The sequence below is a fragment of the Ursus arctos genome, unplaced genomic scaffold (assembly GCF_023065955.2).
Source record: "Ursus arctos isolate Adak ecotype North America unplaced genomic scaffold, UrsArc2.0 scaffold_8, whole genome shotgun sequence".
Classification (NCBI taxonomy): domain Eukaryota; kingdom Metazoa; phylum Chordata; class Mammalia; order Carnivora; family Ursidae; genus Ursus; species Ursus arctos.
Window position 1 is genome coordinate 61162680 of NW_026623100.1, and position 19787 is coordinate 61182466.

General features: G+C 46.8%; 1 protein-coding gene across 1 annotated transcript in view; it reads left to right on the forward strand.

Moving 5' to 3' along the window:
* XDH (xanthine dehydrogenase) overlaps nt 1-19787 on the forward strand; it is a 60856-nt gene that overhangs the window by 26088 nt on the left and 14981 nt on the right. Inside the window, exons 13-25 of the mRNA XM_026478461.4 lie at nt 685-794; nt 2888-3072; nt 4484-4658; nt 6155-6238; nt 7692-7861; nt 8763-8886; nt 10547-10666; nt 11265-11361; nt 12213-12337; nt 13119-13252; nt 14057-14144; nt 15309-15395; nt 19524-19715. Of these exons, the coding sequence (XP_026334246.2) occupies nt 685-794; nt 2888-3072; nt 4484-4658; nt 6155-6238; nt 7692-7861; nt 8763-8886; nt 10547-10666; nt 11265-11361; nt 12213-12337; nt 13119-13252; nt 14057-14144; nt 15309-15395; nt 19524-19715 (1691 nt within the window). The remainder of the gene's footprint in view (nt 1-684; nt 795-2887; nt 3073-4483; nt 4659-6154; nt 6239-7691; nt 7862-8762; nt 8887-10546; nt 10667-11264; nt 11362-12212; nt 12338-13118; nt 13253-14056; nt 14145-15308; nt 15396-19523; nt 19716-19787) is intronic.

Below are 19787 nucleotides of genomic sequence, written 5' to 3' on the forward strand. Positions count from 1 at the left end.
GAGGAAACCAGGCACAGACTCCCAGAGCCTTCTCCCGGTGGAGTCACAGGGACACACTTCATTCCCTCAGCCACAAGTCACATCATGATAATGCATGGAACGTAGTGTCTGCCAGGGAAGCTCTTTGGAGACGGAGTCCCTCGGGCTCCTCTCGGGGATGGTCACGGAGCTCTGCCCAGCATGCACCCGAAGCCCAGACACCCAGAAGGAAGACAGCTGTTCAGCATAAGCCATGCTGTTTGTGTGAACAGTTCAGAGTGAGTCATTCTCACCAGGGAATGGTGGGAACTCTGCTGAAATCCAAGTTCGCAGAGGACAGCCCCTGGCCAGCCTTGTAAGCAGGCTTTTCAGAGGCTAGCAGCCCTGCTGTGTGAACCCTTGGCTACCCTCCTTCCAACATCATGTTTGCTGGTGTCATCCTGGTAGCTTGAAATTAGTAGCGGGAGTATTGATACTGTAGACACTAGCAAGTCCTACAAGGCAGGGCTTCCCCTGCCCCCACACAATCACCCATTAAACACGCACCAGCACATCCTTGAGTTAGGATTTCAGACGGAAGACCTTGGCCCCAGCTGTGCCAGCAACGCCCTCTGACCGTGGGCACCAGAGACCAGGAGGGGGAATTCCCTGGTGGATTTTTCTCTGCTTTCTCACGCTGGCCGTTCTCATCTGACCCCTGTACAGGCACCAGGAGAACAGTTCAGATGGACCACACCTTCTTCCCTGGCTACAGAAAGACCCTGCTAGCTCCGGAGGAGGTCCTGCTTTCCATCGAGATCCCCTACAGCAGGGAGGTGAGGTGGTCAGGGGTATCCCGGATCACTCTTACCCGGGCTAGACTCCACACGAGAGTCGACCTTGGGGACTGACCTTAGCGTCTCTCAACTTTAACATTGTCTCTGAATGTTGCCTTTGACTGACCCAGTTTCTCTCTGGACAATGAGGAGTTTCAGGGTAGGGGGCAGAGGGCGTGGCATGGACCGTGAAACTGACAGCTAGACAGGTGATCTGGAGCAAATCGGGTCCTCTTTCTGAGCCTTAATTTCCTCTTCTGTAAAATGGGCACAGCATTACCCACTGCGCAGGTTACTGTGAAAATTGAAATCAAGAACTCGTAAGGTGGCAGATGTCTGGGAGCCAGCGGGGATCTGCAGCTGATAGCTAGCAACACGGTTTCAAAAACACATCCAGCTGTGGCGGTCAGAGGAGACGGGTTGCATGCTGAACCGAGAAGCTGCCTGTGAGTCAGGCTCTCACATGCTGACAAGGTGTTTATTGACTGGCCTTGGCCCGATTGGTTTTCTGTTTCACGGGCAGTTTCTTTGCCCTGTTCTGGCAGGTCTGGGCATCTCTGGCTGCCTCGCTCTTGTTCCTTGGGGGCTGTGTTGTCTTTACCTGGTGTGGTTTTCTCCTCCCTCAGGAGCCACACATTCCGTAACGGGCCTCGTAGCAAAGTGATCTGTGCGGGGCCGGGAACCTAGCCGTAACGGCGAGTGTTCTGGGTCTCACCCCAGCCAGGGCTCGAGCGAGTGTTACAAAGCATGTTTGCCCCGGCTAATTTTGGCTTCCTTAATGAGAATGCTAGTGAAATTAGAGCCATTTCGTCCCTGAGGTAGTTTCTTCATGATTTCCCAGCTTGTCCTTATAGACCCTTTGGAGAAGTGATTCCCAGAATTTTTTTATTTTATGGATCAGTACATTTTTCTTTTGTTTAATTATGAGTTGGGGAAGAAGGAGGAGACAGGCATAGCACTGTCCTGTTTGTATTTTGCCAGGTAGGGACATTGACAAAAAAACATTTCATAAAAGAAAGGAGATTTTCATACCCAGAATTAGGAAGGATTTCTCAAGAACGAAGAACTGCCAATTGGCCACTGACATTTCGTGGCACCCCAGCGGAAATGTCCCCGTGGACTGGCATGGTCCTGGAAGTAAGCAGCTGGAACCTCTGTTGCAGAACAAAGCTCACACGCTGGGCTCACTGTCCCAGGGCCATGTTTGACATCAGGAATCCGGACTAGCTTTATGGTTAGGAGGAGTCCCTATGGCTTCTTGGAACAGAAGCCTATGGTCATTTTGGACCTCCACATTGGGCCTCATTGTGCTTTCTGCAATAAGCCTTCCCTTAAACTTCTACCTTTGATGTTAATCAGTATTCGTGGTGAGTTCAGACCTCGAGAGAACTTGGCCGAGAAAGGGCTTGGTATCAGATGGTTCTTACCTGGAAAGTAACTCACACTCCCCTCCTATCCTGAAAGAGAGCACCTGGCTTGAACCCAGGGGGAAACGGATGTTCAAAGCACAAAGGTGGCTATTGTTTCCTCATGTGACTCATTCTTTCGGGAAGCAAAGTTTCTAACCGTAACCAATAGACCAGTGGAGGCACAGGTTTGAGAGAGCGTGGGCATGGGCGGCCAGCGGAAGGTGTGCTTCAAACACCTGCTGGCATCTCACAGTACCTGCCTGAGAGCTGGTCAGGCCAGCAGAGGTTCCGGCCCACCCCTGAGAGCCTGGGTGGGCTCAGATGCTGGGCATCAGGATGGGAAGAGGAGGGACTGGGGGTCTCTGAGGACCCTCTGTGAAAACGTCTTTCCTCTTCCCAGCTGTTGGTTGAGAGCACCCTGTTCTCCTTCATCCTTGACCTACAATTTTCCTGACTACTGGGGAGAAATCCCAACCCTTCCCGGCTTCCGGGAATGTACCTGGAACTTCTCCTGAGAATGTGATAGTCGGTTCTGCCTGGATCTTTGCTTCCTTCCACCAGCCCCTTGCGGGTTTGCGATGGTGTCGTCCCCTCAGCCCGCCTTGTGTCCCCGTGCTCCAGCTTCGCCCTCTGCGGTCCTCGCCAAACAAGGTGGGAAGCAAGAACCCTTCTGTTCTTTTGTAGGGTGAGTATTTCTCAGCATTCAAGCAGGCCTCTCGGAGAGAAGATGACATAGCCAAGGTGACGTGCGGCATGAGAGTCCTGTTCCAGCCAGGAACCGCACAGGTGAAGGAGCTGGCCCTTTGCTACGGCGGAATGGCCGACAGAACTATCTCTGCCCTCAAGACCACACAGAAGCAGACGGCAAAGTAAGAGCCACCAGCAAAATAAAACCACCGCTGCCGCTACGACTGCTAGTAGTCCTGCTATTGCAACTGCTAGTAGTCCTGCTATTGCAACTGCTAGTAGTCCTGCTATTGCAACTGCTAGTAGTCCTGCTATTGCTGCTACTACTGCCATGCCTACTGCCGTTACCATGGCTACCACCACTGCTCTGATTACTGCCGCTCCTACTAGTGGGGTTACTAAGGGCATCGCTGTTGCTGGGCTAGTAGTACCATCGCTACTACCGCTGCTGCTGTTACCACTGCTCTTACTGCTACTACTACAGCCACAACTACGGTTACTATTGCTGGTCCTGCTGCCGCTCTACTCCAATTACTACAGCTAGTGCTACTCCTATTGTTACTGCTCCTTCTCTTACTGCCATTCCTTCTGCTCTCACTCCAGCGCTTCCTACTACCATCACTGCTCTGACTAGTATTACTACCGTGGCTAACCACCACTGTTACTGTTGGTACTATTACTGCGGTCTCTTGTACTGCTAATATTATTATTACTACTGCTCTAGGACTGCTGCTACCCCTGATATTACTACTAATAGCATGACCGCGGCTGCTATGTTAATGCTATTACTACTACTATGGTTGCAACCGTTACTATTACTACAACCAATAGTAGCATCGCTGCTGCTGCTGTGTTACTGGAGCTGCTGCTACGACTATTGCTACTGCTCCTTGTGCTACTACTTCGACTATTACTTCTGCTTTTGCTACTACTCTTACTGTCGCTTCCACTACTACCACGACTGTGTCTGCCACTGCTAGTATTACTTGTACTACTATTGCTGTTGCTACTGCTGCCGTTACTACTCTTGCACAACTGCCGTGGCTACTACTATTACTACGGCTAGAACAGGGCGGCAGTTGTCGCACGCACTTCACTGGCACTACCCTCTGTACGTGCGGCCCGTGCGATGACCATATGGATAAATAAAGCTTACCTTCGGAGTTTGGCTCCTTGGTTCCAATTCCTGGCTCTGACCCTTACCGGCTGGGTTGTATAAGTCAAATTACTTAACCTTCTCGTGCCTCAGTTTTCTCACTGGTAAAATGAGTGTACAAATTGTCCCTGGTACACTTTTAAATTGAAATGAAAAGTGATGTTTTATATAAGGCACGTAGAACATTGCCTAGTGTGTATGATAAGGACTAAAATAGATTTTATTATTATTTTTGTGGTCTTTTTCTTATTGTGTCTCTTTTTAAAGATGAGGACACTGAGGCTCAGGCAGGTAACTTGCCTAAAGTTGCAAAACTATAAGTATCTGAGCCAAATTTGGAACCAAAGTTCCTATGACTGTCACCCTGCACATACCACCCCACGGAAATGATTCCGAGGCCAGATAGGAGCGCTCTCCCACCATGTGCTCTCTGGCAGTTCCTGGAACGAGGAGCTGCTGCAGGCTGTGTGTGCAGGCCTGGCAGAGGAGCTGCACCTGTCTCCTGACGCCCCTGGTGGCATGGTGGATTTCCGGCGGACCCTCACCCTCAGCTTCTTCTTCAAGTTCTACCTGACAGTGCTTCAGAAACTGGGCAAAGGGAACGTGGAAAACGTGAGTGTGGGGGTGGGAGCAAAATCCAGACTCTCTGCAGGACTCTTGTGTGGCCATTTAAGAAGCCAGTTGGAGTGAGGGAGTGCTGTGGACCAGGTGGTGAATTTACTTCTCCCTTCTCATGTCTACGGGCAGAGGAGAAAGGACCAAGGACTCATGGCCCAGGGAGCCACATGGAAATGGGAGCCAGCGGGGTGGCTGAGAGGCAGAGCACTGGACTGGGCATCAGTGACATGGGTTCTGGTCCTGGCTGAGTCATTACCTCACCTGAGAACTTGAATAGGTCACAACTCTCTTGAACCCTCGACTAGAAAATCTGTGGAAGGGGGAGGGTAAACCAGATGATCCTTCCAGAGGAGAGCTGATACAACTGTGGTTTTGTAGTTAGAACGGGAATGTGGAGTGAGATGAGAAGGTAGACTGTGGAATGGGAATGTGAGGTGGGGCTGCTACAGCCAGGGGCCTGTGGTCACTGCGAGGGTGTGATCTGGAGGGGTTGCAGCTGAGCGGGAGCCCATCTCCCCACATGGGTTCACCAGGTGTTTATTTTGTACCTTTTATGCATAACATTACACTAGGCACTAAGGGGCAGCCTCGTGTGGGAGAGACCTGGTCAATAAAGGCCAGCCTAGACTGACAACTGAGAAGATGGTTTGGGGAGCGCAAAGGAGAGAAGGCTCCACAGATGTGGAGACAGCTGACTGAAATCCCTCTTTGAAAAACATTCGTAGTACTTATTTTCTTCTGATTATAAAAGCAATAAACTTATTGTGGAAAACTTTAAGAACACAGAAATGTGTTAAAAATTAAAATTGAAAAGAAAAATATTAAATATTTTTTGAATTAAAAAATTTAAAAAATTTTATATTAACTTTTAAAAAAATTAAAATTGCTCTTCTCTCAGATCCTATAGAAAACCAGTGCTACTATTTTTGCTTATTTCTCTGATCTTTTTCCTACATTTATCTGTCCGTCTGTAATCCAATTTCCTCTCCCTCTCTCTCCTTCCATCCATCTATCTATAGACCTGCCATCTTCCCAGCTTTTGATCTGGAACAGATCATTTTCTAAACAGATTTGGGGTCATGCTGCGTATAAAGTTTTATGCCCCCCTTGATTCTGTTGAGATTATATTGTGCACATTTCCCATATCATTAAATATTTCCCACAGAAACAAGGAGGAAGAAGCCTTTTCCAGCAAGGCTGGGAGAAAGAGCAGCATGGATAAATGCACGAGGGAGGGAGACCACTTGGTGTGTTGGAGGAAGTACAAACCATTCACCGTGCAGGCTGCGGGGGTGGGAGAGGACCTGAGGCTGTTATTAAATACCGAACCCTCGCACCCCCATGCTGATGTTGAGATAGACCCAGCCAGAACTAGAAGGAATGTGAAGTGAGGAGCTGAGGGGAACGGTTGTAACCTTTACCCCCTGGGGACAACCAAGGGTGGAATGATAGGAATAGTCATGATCACCACAGTTATCTTGCCTCCACAGAATTGTGCGAAGCTGGACCCCTCCGATGCCAGTGCCACCTTACTCTTTCAGAAAGACCCTCCAGCCAATGTCCAGCTCTTCCAAGTGAGTATACATGACGTATGGCTGATATCACGGGCCCTTGCGGGGCATATCGGATGATGCTAACCTTTGGTGAATGACCGACTCGAGTTGGATACAGGCGCTCAAACTCCTTACTGCTTTGCATAAATATCCAGTGAAGAAAATGGGCAACATATTAATGTCGACAAAGCTATTTTCCCCCTTCCTTACTTAAATTTCTCTCTTGGGATTACTCTCATCTTCATCTGCTCTTTAAAGAAAAGAAAAAATTTTTTTCCAATTTGTCTTTTCTGATACCTCCGTGGGGCTGATGTGCAAAGCCAGGAGTTCTCCTGACCATGTAAATAAAACAAAACAACAACTTTCTATCAACAGCAACTTTCTGAGAAGCACTAGGTAAAGGATCAGCTTTTCCTGTAAACATTTTGGATTTCGTGGGCCATACGGTCTCTGTTGCAACTCCTCAACTTTGTCATTGTAGCATAAAAACAGCCAGAGGCAATACATAAATGAATGTGTGTGTACCAATAAAGCTTTATTTATAAAAGCAGCCAGTGGGCCAAATTTGACCCACAGGCCATGATTTGTGGACACGTGCACTAGAATATGGTGGTCCAAAGTGTGAACTCTGGGGCCTGATGGCCAGGATTTGAATCCAAATTCTGCCATGCCATAACTGTAACCTTGGGTAGGTCACTTCCTCTCTGTATGTTTTGGGCAAGTTAATTATGCCCACCTGCAAGTGTGCATAATGATGGCCTCTGTCTCATAGGATAGCTCTGAGGATTAAATGTGTTAGTACAAGTAAATAGCTTAGATAGCTCCTGGCAGATCGTAAACATTCAATAAAATACTAGCCATTATTATTACTTTGAAAAACACATAAAACAGAATTTTATTATAAATACACTTTAGAACATTTTGGAAAGTACAGAAAGATACAAAGGAGAAAACAAAAATCACCCAAGATCCTACCTCCAAGAGAAAATCATTATATTTTTGTTTACTTCTTTCCATTTTTCCTATGCATATATAGACATGTATATACTACATTTATAACGTGCATATTTTTTTTACAGAATTCAAATGATCGTACACACACACAATGTTTTATGCCCTTTTTCTACACTTCACATGAGCATTCTTTCCTTCTCATTAAAATCCTTCAAAAGTATGTCGTAACAGTTGCACACTATTCCACTGTATGCATAGAGCAGAATCTCTTGACTCCACCCCCAATGAATGGACCTCGAGGTTCCTCTTTAGTTATTTATTTTTTCTTCTGGTGTAGAGTGCTACTATGAGGTCACTTCTCAGTGGTTCTTATCTGCCTGTCTCTTCCTCTGCCCCTCTTGTTTCCTTCATCCTCACTCCTCAGGTTTGCTTCGGCCTGAAGCTCTCTGCACTTTCCCTGGGCCTGTAGGGAAACAGTGTCCTTCGCAGCTCAGCTTGACTGGTGACCATGTTGTTCCAGGAGGTGCCTGAGGGTCAGTCTGAGGAGGACATGGTGGGGCGGCCCCTGCCCCACCTGGCCTCGGCCATGCAGGCTTCTGGGGAGGCTGTGTACTGTGACGACATCCCTCGCTATGAGAATGAGCTGTCCCTCCGGCTGGTCACCAGCACCAAGGCCCATGCCAAGATCACGTGAGTGTAGGAAATATACTCGGGGGGATACTAAGGGGAAGAACATGGCTCGGAGATTGTGTTCCTGCTCCAGTGCTTTGCCGCCAAGACCTTGGCCTGCATGCTTAAGCTCTCAGTTTCTCCATTCATAATAGGATGTTTTCATGAGGGTCAGTGATAGAGTCCATGAAGGACCTAGCAGGGAATAGTCCCTCGTACCTGTTTGTTGAACACGGAGAGCCCAAATGACAAGAACGGCCACTCTATAATAATAATCAACGCTCGTATGGCACTTAATATTTGCTGTACCCTGGATTAAAGCGTTTCCCATGTATTGGCACATTTACTCCTCTCAGCAACCCTATAGGCACGTCCTGTTACCCCCATGTTCCAGATGAGGAGACGGGCATGAACACGGTCAGTTACTTGCCCCAAGTCCCAGAGCTGGCAAAGCCAGAGTTGGCAACAAAGCCAGGTTCGAAGCCAGGCAGCACTGGCCACTGGGCTGTGTGGCCTCTGGATGTTCGGGGCAGAGGCTGCGTGTGATTTGCGGGTGGGCATTAGACACATAGCCTGCCGAACAGAGAAACCCTCCTTGGGCCCTGCCCTGCAGGGATTAGCGATCCAGTCTCCTCATCCTGGGTTCTTCCTCTGCTGCTCCCAGCCACCTGGGACAGGCCCTGGGAATGATAACGTGGGCATAGATAAAACCTAACAGATGAGTAAACTCCTCCAGCTCTCTGAAAAAATTAAAAGTTTAAGATGATACGGTTGCCTGCTATAGGAGAAATTCATTTGCCTTGTCCTGAGTGCAGACTGACCACACTGACCACGATCAGTGTGAGGACAGAGGCATCCAGTGCGGTGGGGGGTCTTCTGCTCTGGTTTCCTGCCTGGGACCTCACTGTGCTCATTCTTTCAGGTCCATAGATATTTCAGAAGCTCAGAAGGTGCCAGGGTTCGTTTGCTTTATCTCTGCTGAGGATGTTCCTGGGAGTAATAAAACGGGAATTCTTAATGATGAAACAGTCTTTGCAAAAGATGAGGTAGGTCTTGGATTTTTTTAGATCTGAAGTTAGTGGAAAGAATGATTGAGTTTTTATTTATGCTTATGCCTCCAAATCCCTAATTTTGAAAAGATTCCATATTTGCACATACTGTGGCCATCATCCGATTGGCCAGGGTGCAGGACAATCAGTAAAGGGACGGATTCTGTCTGGTGGCACTTTAAACTTTCACTTACAGTTTATGTGTTTATTTAACTGATGGTTGCTAATTGCATGTAGTAGGATGAGTCCCAGACAAAGTGGCATTTAAACAAGACTGGTGATTGTTTTTGAACTACCAGTTATGTTCTTAAGGGTATAATGTTAAGCTCCTTTATTAAGGAAAACGAAAATATGGCAAACTAACCAGAACAGAAATCACATTATGTGTATTGATAAATTCACTTATACGAAAGTTTGTCTACTGATGAACTTATATAGTCTGTTGATGTACAGAGTTCACACACACACACACACACACACACACACACACTTCCCAAACATTCAAGATGGCAGCTACAAAAATCCGTATACTTCTAGGATAGTTCTCAGACGGTCACTTTACAATTCCAATGCATATCAAATGCAAATTGGAGATGAATAGGTCTTGCTGAAAGGCAAGTTCACTTTATTATTAATTTACAAGTGAAGGAGAGCAATCAGAAACTACAATCATGAGACCCACGGATTCCATATGACAGAAGAACAAATTACTTTTACAAACTTCAAGAGCCTCTAAGACCACTGCTAGCATTATGGGTAGTGAGAATCAGCCAGGTTTAACCACCATAGCACTAACCAATTAAGTCAACAACTTAACTGGGTCCTCAAGAGATAACGATCAGAGACCATATGGGTTTCTAGTGTCAGAAACCACATATTCCAAAGTAATGAATTGAACAATTTTGTTTTGTCTATGTTTTGGGGGATGTTGGAAGAAAATTACCTGTGAGGGACTGAATCATTAAGTAATGAGAAAATGACAATCCTTATTCAATATAACAAAAAACTGGTTTATGGGTTATCCAGTCTAAGAATCAGCATTTGGGAACTACTGCTTGTGGGCATCTAGATGAAGTATAAGACATGATTGTTGCCTTTGAGAAGCTTTTGGTATAAATCTGGAAACAAGATAAAAGGGAGTGGGGTGGTGGCAGAAAGTGAAACTGGAAATTGGCACTAAGATTTAGTCGTGGTCTAGCACGATTGTGATCTTGCCTTCTGGGTCTGCAGCTCTTTACCTGAAGAACAAGGGTGTTGGAGGGGTCTGAGTCAACAGAGAGACTTCATGCTGCCACACCTCCCCTTCTGCTGCTCACGGCAGACATGACTAATCAATTGCCACATTCAATCCTGGGCAACTTCTCGACAAGCTGCCAGTAGTAAATCATCAGAATTGGTCATTGAGATGAAGCGAGTTTGCCTTCCTGATACTAGTGATCTCCAAGTCCAGTTCCAGTTCCACTGATTCTAAACACTTATGAAGAAGCACATAATCCCAAATAGTAGGACAAAGACATGAAAAGGCCCCAGGGCATTCCTGAAACCTACCTTAAGGAAACCTTGGCGGCAAAGACTCCCTTTGCCCTTTGAACAATCCAAAATCATTTGCTTCATGAGGAGCACGTGATGTTCTTTAACGGTCTGGCTCTGTTCCCAGGTGACTTGTGTTGGGCACATCATTGGCGCTGTGGTCACCGACACCCCAGAACACGCACAGAGAGCCGCTCAAGGGGTGAAAATCACCTATGAAGAACTTCCAGCCATTATCACAATCGAGGTAACAGAGAAAGGGCCGCATAGAAAGGGGGGAGCTCCCTGTCCCTAGAGGCACTTTTATTGGGATCCTTTAGGGAGGATTCCAGCAGCAGAGGGGATTTGCCTCGACAGGTTTTTACATTGTTTCCTGCCCCAGGATTGCGTGGTCTTTGAAACCTTCCCCATCATGGTCCCAAACTCAGTCCACTAGGGGTCAAACTAGGTTCCTCCTTCGCAGTGCCAACTCCCATTGGTTCCCTGAGGGATGCTACCTTTCCCTCAAGATCCAAGGTTGTCCACCTGTGGACAAACTGTGGGGGCAAAGTCTTCCTTTGCCTTTTGAACAATCCAAAATAATTTGCTCTGGGAGGAGCACGTGATGTTCTTTAATGGTCTGGCTCAAGATCCAAGGTTGCCCCCCTGCCCCCGTTTCTCTGAGGAAACGGAGGAATGAGACTCCCCGGGCCACAAGCTGGCTTACTTTAAGTCTGTGTAAGACGTTTGTAGAGATGTTTGTGTGAGAAGAGAGAAGGAGTTCCAGCAGCTTCTCTTCCCCGGGTCAAAAATGACTTACCTCTCCTCTGAAAGTCCAGTCACTGAAGCTTCTTTCTTGTCCTCAGGATGCTATAAACAACAACTCCTATCATGGGTCTGAGCTGAAGATAGGGAAAGGAGACCTCACGAAGGGATTTTCCGAAGCAGACAATGTTGTTTCAGGTATAGCTGGCACCATGGGGTCCCTGTGTAATGACAATATGGGCGGGCCCTGGTTTATAAATTAAATTCAAGGGCTGGACCTTGAGTCCTGGAGCAGGGGAGTGAATTTTTACCAGAAGAGTCCTCCTGACGTATGTAACAAAATAGTAGACAGTTGGCAGGGAAAGACCCTCTGTCAGCTTCATCTCTGCCCTCCTGTCTCTAGGCTAGATTAGACCTAAGTGATTCTCGGGAGCTGGTAGTGTGTCGAATTTGGAAGACTGATCAGGGAAGGTAGAGGCCACAGATCCTGGCCACCCCCCACTGTGGGCTTGCAGACCGTCCTCACCCATCTGCAGCTGGGGCGCTCCCCCTGCTCCCCTCCTTACCCGCCCCCACGCCGTGGAGTTAGGCCCAGAGCTCCCACGTGGCGCAGGGCTGCTGACCAGACCCCTTTTGGAATTGTCGCCTACACGGTCCCTCACGCACTGCTAAGTCACTGTGGAGCCAGCTTTCCAGCTGGCCGGATAACTTCAGTTTCAGAAGATGCTCTCATTTTCAGCTTTTCAGTCACATCTGTTAATTTCCTTCTTTACCTTTTCCAACATTTTGCAATAATAGTTCAAAAGTCTTTAGTTTCCACTGGCGCAGTGAAAGAAAGCATCATGCCTGATGCATTTTGGTATCATTCTGGTTTCTTTGTCGGGGTGGGAGATTCGGCTCCCAGATGCCTAAGGCTTTGAGACCCTTTCCACCCCTGCTGGGAACCTGGAGCTCACCTGTGAGCGGTTGGTTCCTGCCCAGGGCCCAGGGCGAGTGCACTCTCGTTAAGCAAACTCTGGATCACTGTGGGGATCTTGTTTCTCCTCCAGGCGAGGTGCACATTGGTGGCCAAGAGCACTTCTACCTGGAGACTCACTGCACCATCGCTGTCCCAAAAGGAGAGCAGGGGGAGATGGAGCTCTTTGTGTCTACACAGAACACCATGAAGACCCAGGTAGGCACCCTGTGGGTCAGCCCCGGGGCCCGGGGAGGACACTGGGGAGTGTCTGGCAGACTAGGTGTGGCAGTATGGGACGTGGGAAAAGAGAGATCTGGGCTGGTCCATAAGGGGATTTGAGGGTCTGGAGCCGGACCCTGTCAGCCAACAAGCTGGTGTCACTGAGCTCTTCCTTGGCCTTCCTTGGTTTTCCTCGTCTGTAAGATGGGCCTGGGAGGCTGTGGTACCGATTTGACGTTTACTACTTGCATAGGGCTAGTAAGTGTTGGCTTTTATCATTCCAGTGATATATGGCCTTGGCCAAATCATATCCGACATGTGTCTCCTCATCTGTAAAACAAGGGTGTTGGGCTTCGTGATAGCCACAGAGACCACTACGTGATTTGTGGCAGCTCAAACGTTCCCCATTTCTCTGCTGCTGATAATGCAACAGTGGTGGCCAGCATTTTGGGTGGCTGGTCCTCCCCTCACAACTCACCAGTTCCTGCTCAGATGGAAAGAACTTTAGCTCTGAAAGTATGCTGTGGCCAGCTGCTCACCCCATTTGTTAAAAACAAGTGTCTGAATTCAGCCTGTGGTGACTAATGAGTGCTGGACCCCAGCACTTGCCAGCTCAAGGGCTGCCTGGGGAGATGGGGGAAGGGGGGCTCCTGGAATCAAGAAATGTCTCCATATTCACAGCAATAATTAGGCTCATGGGTGTCGGCAGGCACTAGCTCAGGCCTGAAGTAAGTCCAGATGATACATTCAGTGCAAGTAATTTTTTTTTTGTCCACAGAGCTTTGTTGCAAACATGCTGGGGGTTCCAGCAAACCGGATTTTGGTCCGAGTGAAGAGAATTGGGGGAGGCTTTGGAGGGAAGGAGACCCGGAGCACTGTGGTGTCCACGGCAGTGGCCCTGGCTGCATACAAGTGAGTCCTCCCTGCCAGCTCCTGGGAAGGAGAATAAGGCTGCCTCTGCCAGGAAGGCTTTCTGGATTTCTGCCTTTTATTTATTTATTTATTTATTTATTTATTTATTTATTTATTTATTTTTATAATAATAATTTTTTATTATATTATGTTAGTCACCATACAGTACATCCCTAGTTTTTGATGTAAATTTCCATGATTCATTACTTGGGTATAACACCCAGTGCACCATGCAATACGTGCCCTCCTTAATACCCATCACCGGCCTATCCCAATCCCCCACCCCCCTCCCCTCTGAAGCCCTCAGTTTGTTTCCCAGAGTCCATAGTCTCTCATGCTTCATTCCCCCTTCTGTTTACCCCCTCTTCTTTTTCCCTTTCTTCTCCTACCGATCTTCCTACTTCTTATGTTCCATAAATGAGTGAAACCATATGATAATTGTCTATCTCTGGATTTCTGCCTTTTAGAAGCAGATTCCCCTTGCTTTGAATTTTCGCAGCCTTCTGTTTTCAGAACTCTTGGGCATTGGGCTGAGGGTGATACCACCTGGTTCTTTGTGTTCTACCTGTGGACCCGTGTCTTATCTCCCCTATCTGGCTGTGAAGGCCCTGGGGGCAGGGACACACCTCACATCCTTCTATTCCTTGCCTTGTCCAGCATGGAGCCTAGACAGCTAGACAGCGAGGCAGCCCAGCACAGGTCTGATGGAAAGAGAAGTGTCCCATGCTGTTCTCATCCCTGGGACTGATAGGAATGGGCCGTTGCACAGGCTCCGGGGTTCTAACCCTCTGATGCCTCCCTCAGGACTGGCCGCCCTGTGCGCTGCATGCTGGATCGTGATGAGGACATGCTGATAACTGGTGGCAGACATCCTTTCTTGGCCAAATACAAGGTTCTAGATGTCGGCAGCTGTGCCGGGGATGGGAGGGACAGTGCCATCTCATTGGAAAAGCTGGGGATGAAGATCAAGGGATTCTGGGATGTACTCTTAACATTTTTCATGACTACCTGTAGAAGTTCAAAGAAGAAATAGCCACAAGAAAAATTCAAATCGGCCAACAGCAGCATAGAGGGGTGATGCTGGCTGGCCACCTCCCAAGTGATGTCCCAGCGTGGTGTCTATGCCTTTTGTGAATTGCTCTTGTCCATATCTGGTCTTTGTCCACTCAGGCTGAGAAGCATGACTTTTCAGCAGCCCTGGGGTAAATCCATCCTGCACAATGTCCTAATGTCCAGGTGTTCACTGCCTGGTGTGATAACCAGAATGACTGCTCAGTGCTTAGTAATTTACAATGAGAAATAAAACTGCCCAGGGCCAGGACAGGCCCACGTTGTTAGGGTGGGTACCTGCCCCATTAGACGGTGTATGGCTGGTCACTGCCAGTTCCTCTGAGGGACAGTCCCTTTCCTGGGTCCCTGTGGATATAACCATGCATCCTGTCCCTCTAAACACCAGTATAACCTGCCAGATCCCAGTCTGGGAGCGCTTCTCTCCCTGAGCTGGCTTCGAACATCTCCCCTTTGACCTCTTCTGATTTTGTTTCACGATCGAACTCCCCCAAAGGGATCGTATTTCCCTTATTCCCGAATTCTTGTGGGCCCAAAGAAAGTAACTTGGTGTTCTGAGCCCCACTTCCTCGCTTATGGGATGGCCTGTAAAGGTTTGTTCTGATGGCTACATAAGGCCGGGGATGTGAAAGCACATTCATGCTTGTTGGGCTATAACTTGGTGTCTGCTGGCCAGACGCTGGAAGGCGATGTCTCCCATATCTTTCTCTGCCTGGCCCTCCCCTCTGTGCCTCCCCACTCCCTCTCACACAACCAGAAGCCAGGAGTAGGCAGGAGGAAGGAGGGGTGTGGGGAGAAGGTGCTGAGGAGCCATGGAGCGTCACTGGAGAGATGTTAGCTCCTCTCTGCTTCACCTGTTAAGCTCTGGTGGCCTGTTTTCATGATGTGATGTCTTGTTCTTTCTGCTTCCTCCAGGTAGCGTAGGTGGGAGGGGATGACTCAGGTTAGCAGAGGAAGGGCACTGCTGAGACATCCCTCTCCTCATCAGGTTGGCTTCATGAAGGATGGGAAGGTGGTGGCTCTGAAGGTGGAACACTACAGCAATGCAGGGAACACCATGGATCTCTCCCAGAGCGTAAGCACGGGCACCCCCGCATCCCGGGGGTGGGGGGGGGGTGCCTGGGAGGTCAAGGGCGGGCCCCACAGCCACCCTGGCTCGGGCCTCCTCAGTTCCTGCCTGTTACCATGATGGTAGCCTCCCCATTGGTTCCCACCCGCGGGTTCTCCACCCTTGGCTCATCTCTAAAGCACAAACATAATCGTATTACTTTCTGATTGGAAACCCTTCCTGCTTTTTCAAGATACTTTGCCAAGCAAGCCAAGTTAGTTACAAAACTTGATGCATAGTCTGGTGACATTGCGTGTATATGTATGTAAAATTAACATGTGCCTCTATTTTATATATATATATGTATATATATATAAATAAAATACAGATGTATAATACATATATATCTAATACATATATATAATGCATAATAGATATAATGAAATGCATGGAAAATTCCAAAAGAACATGCACTAAGCAGTGATTAGGTGGGACAAGGGGGGCACTCACTGTTATTTCCTATATAACACATTTTTGTGATGTTTGAATTTTAAGTAATGAATTGAAATCTTCTTTTTTTTAGTAACAGTTTCATTGAAGTATCGTTTACACACCATAAAATTCACCCATTTCAAGTATATAATTTAATGGTTTTTAGTAAATTTAAAGAGTCATGCAAACATTATCATGATCTAGTTTTCAAACATTTTCATCACCCCGAAGTGACCTCTTGCAGTCGCTCCTGTTCTCACCCCCACCCCCACCCCCAGGCCTAGACACCGACCAGTCTACTTTCTATCTTTATAGATTTTCCTCTTGTAGTTGATTCTTATAAACAGACGCATATACTATGTAATCTTTTGTGTCTGGCTTTTCTTCTCAGATTAATGTTTTTAGGTTCATCCATGTTATAGTGTGTGTTAGTCCTTTATTCTTTTCTATTGATAATATTTCATCACATGGATAGACCATATTTTGTTTTCCATTCACCACTTGATGAGCATTTGAGTTATTTCCAGTGTTTAGCCTTTATGGATAATGCCACTCTGAAATTCTCCTATGAGTTTTTTTTTTTTTAAAGACTTTATTTATTTATTTGAGAGAGAGAGAGAGACAAAGTGAGAGAGAGAAAGCATGTAGCAGGGGGGAGAGGGAGAAGCAGGCTCCCTGCTGAGCTGGCAGCCTGACACAGGGCTCGATCTCAGGACCCTGGGACCATGATCTGAGCCAAAGGCAGATGCTTAACCAACAGAGCCACCCAGGCACCCCTCCTATGAGTCTTACGTAGACACGTATTTTTGTTAATTTTGAAAGTAAACAGTTATCTTTGTGATACTACTTTTTATAATTATTTAGAATCTTAATTTTATAACCATATTGGCTATAGATGCATAGACTCTTCTTGTAAAAATAAGTCACATTTCAGGGAAAACAGAAGTTCCCATGAATCCCCACCCCCTGAGCCTCTCCTCTTTGCTAGGGGCTACCTGGCTCAATTAGAAAACTTCACACTTCAGATCTAGTGTGAAAACGTCTCAAAAAAAGAAACACATTTAGCATTCTCACCATTTGCCACACATGCCTCTTGGTGTTGTAGGAAAAATCAGGTTGAAAAAGATACAGTGCTTGTCCCCAAAGATCTTAGAAGCTTTTAAATTCAATCCAGCAAATGTTTATTGAGTGCCTAGAATAGCAACATAAAGAAGAATATATGGCATTGTTTCTGCCCTCAGGAAGTTCGCAGTGTGGTGGGGGAGACAGATAATAAAAGACAAAATGAAATAGAAGTACAAGTTGATAGAGTGCTAAGGAAAAGCAAAAATGGAATTAATTGAGACATACTAAAAGCATCTAGGATGACTAAGACTGAAATAACCAAAGACACAAAAAGCAACCTGTGGGAAAGAGAGAATATACACAGGGAAGTAAACCAAACCCCAAATGAAACAAACAAATAAAAGCTGCTGTTGGTCTCATCGGAGAGATGCGTTATTATACCTTCAAGAAAGAATAGGATGCCATAAAAATGGAACAGTTGGAGAATAAAAATGAACTCCAGTGAATTAAAACTCTGAAAGTAGAAGGGTTGGAAGAAACTTGAGCAAATCTTCCCAAGTAAAGAAAAAAATTATGAAAAATAGGAGAGAAGATGCAATAAAATTCAAGGACTTGTCCAGGAGATCCAAATAATCGAAGTTTCAGAGAGAAAGAATGATTAAACAAGAGAGAGGAGGAAACTGTCAAGAAGTGACTCAGGAAATCCCCCCCCCAAACTGATGGGCATAGATTTTGAGATTAAAAGAGCCCATCCAGTAACCAGCACAATGAAGGAAAATAGACCCATGCTAAGTTACATCACTGCGAACTTTGAGAAACCTGGAAGCGAAGAAGATTTTACAACTTTCAGGAAGGAGAAAAACAGAACTGTTTCCAAGAATTGGAAAGGCATTGACTGGATTTGCCAGTCAAATGCCTTCAGAATGCTGAGAGAAACTGGAAAACCTACTTCCAACCTAGAATCTTATATATGGCCGAATCATTAATTAAGGATGAGAGTACAAGAAAGACATTTCAGGCATACCAATCTCAAAAATGTTTCTCTCTATATACTCCTTTTTTAAAAGAAGTTATTCAAGGATGTTCTCCAACAAAATGAGGGTGTAAGACTAGGAAAGGGGTAGATGTGGGTTCCAGGAAGGGGAGATTCAGTATGGAGAGAGGCCAAGAGAATCTGGGATGAATGTGAGGGGAAGATCCCAAGATAACAGCTGAACAGAGGGTCTAATGGGCTGCCTATTGAAATTGGAGTTGGCCAGAAGGCTCCAGGAACAATTACTTCAAAAAGATAAGGCTGCTAGGAAGTCTAAAGTGTTCAAACATATTGAGAGATTTCTTGCACTGGGGAAAACTTTAAGTTGACTTAAGTAATAATTGCATAGAAAACTAAGAAAATGAAAAAGTCAAGATAATTGTTAACTCCGGGAGGGGGAAACGTTATCAAGAAAGAGAGAAGTAATCCTAGGGTAACTATGCGGTTCAGCTGTCAGTAATGTTTATAGGATGGTATCAAACTGACTGTTGATCAGATCCAAATATAGCTATATGGGGAGGATGGGGGACAGGAAGGTGATGTGTTTTTGGGGAAAGGGGATTAGGCGGGAATGAAATCCCCCTTTTCTGTAATAAGAAAACAACGTAAGAGTCTACAACTGAAAACATCAAGACGTTTCAGTGGAAGGCATCATTTAGAGACGCGGAAGTTAATGTAAAGAGCTGATAAAGAATGAGCGAGGAGAGCTGTACGTGAAGGAGAAGAAAGGACAGTGGGGGCTGCTGTTTTGCAGAACACAAACTTATGGAAGTATTTGACTCCTTAAACTGTTTGCCATACAACTTGAATGGGAATACAACCTACTTTAAAATTAATTCATAAGATCACCTATTTTGGAGGTGGCGGGGAAGAGGCACATGATCAGTCCTAGCTGGAGAGCCTGGGAAGGGCTTCCCCAGGGAGGAGCTGAATGAGGATGTTAGTATGTGGGTAAGGTGAGGAGAGGCATATCAGGTAAGAGGAACGTAGAGTCAGGAAAGAGGATAAAAAATACACTGGGAGAAGGTCATAAAGAGTCTTGGATTCCATGCTAAAAGATATAAAGACTTCACTCCAAAGAGAATAAGTAGCATTTTTAAGCAAGTGGTTGATCTGAAATGACCTTATATTTTCTTTTTCTTTTTTTTTTTAAAGATTTTATTTACTTATTTGACAGAGACAGGCAACGAGAGAGGGAACACAAGCAGGGGGAGTGGGAGAAGAAGAAGCAGGCTCACAGCGGAGAAGCCTGAGTGGGGCTCGATCCCAGAATGCTGGGATCACGCCCTGAGCCGAAGGCAGACGCTTAACGACTGCACCACCCAGGCGCCCCTGAAATGACCTTATATTTTCGTTTGAGGAGTAGGTTGGAGGGTGGAGAGACACAGAGGCTGGCAGCCCAGTAAGGAGTCCTGGGTTGCAGTACCAGGGAAGAAGTAGCTTGGGCCTGAGGAGCCATGTGGGTCTGGGAACGATAGAGGGGGTGCAGCTCTTGAAGTCGCGTTTTGGAGGAGTCAATGGAATCGGCACACCATTCTCTCCCATTTTGGTTTCTTCTGCTCCAGATCATGGAACGAGCCCTATTACACATGGACAACTGTTACAAAATCCCCAACATCCTGGGCACCGGGCGGCTCTGCAAGACCAACCTGTCGTCCAACACAGCATTCCGGGGCTTTGGGGGGCCCCAGGCCATGCTCATTGCCGAGTACTGGATGAGCGAAGTCGCACTGACCTGCGGGCTGCCTGCAGAGGAAGTAAGTCAGCCGGGAGTTTGGTGGCGTGGGTCAGAGTGAGCTAACCTACTTTGAGGGGACAGTGGCTTTGTC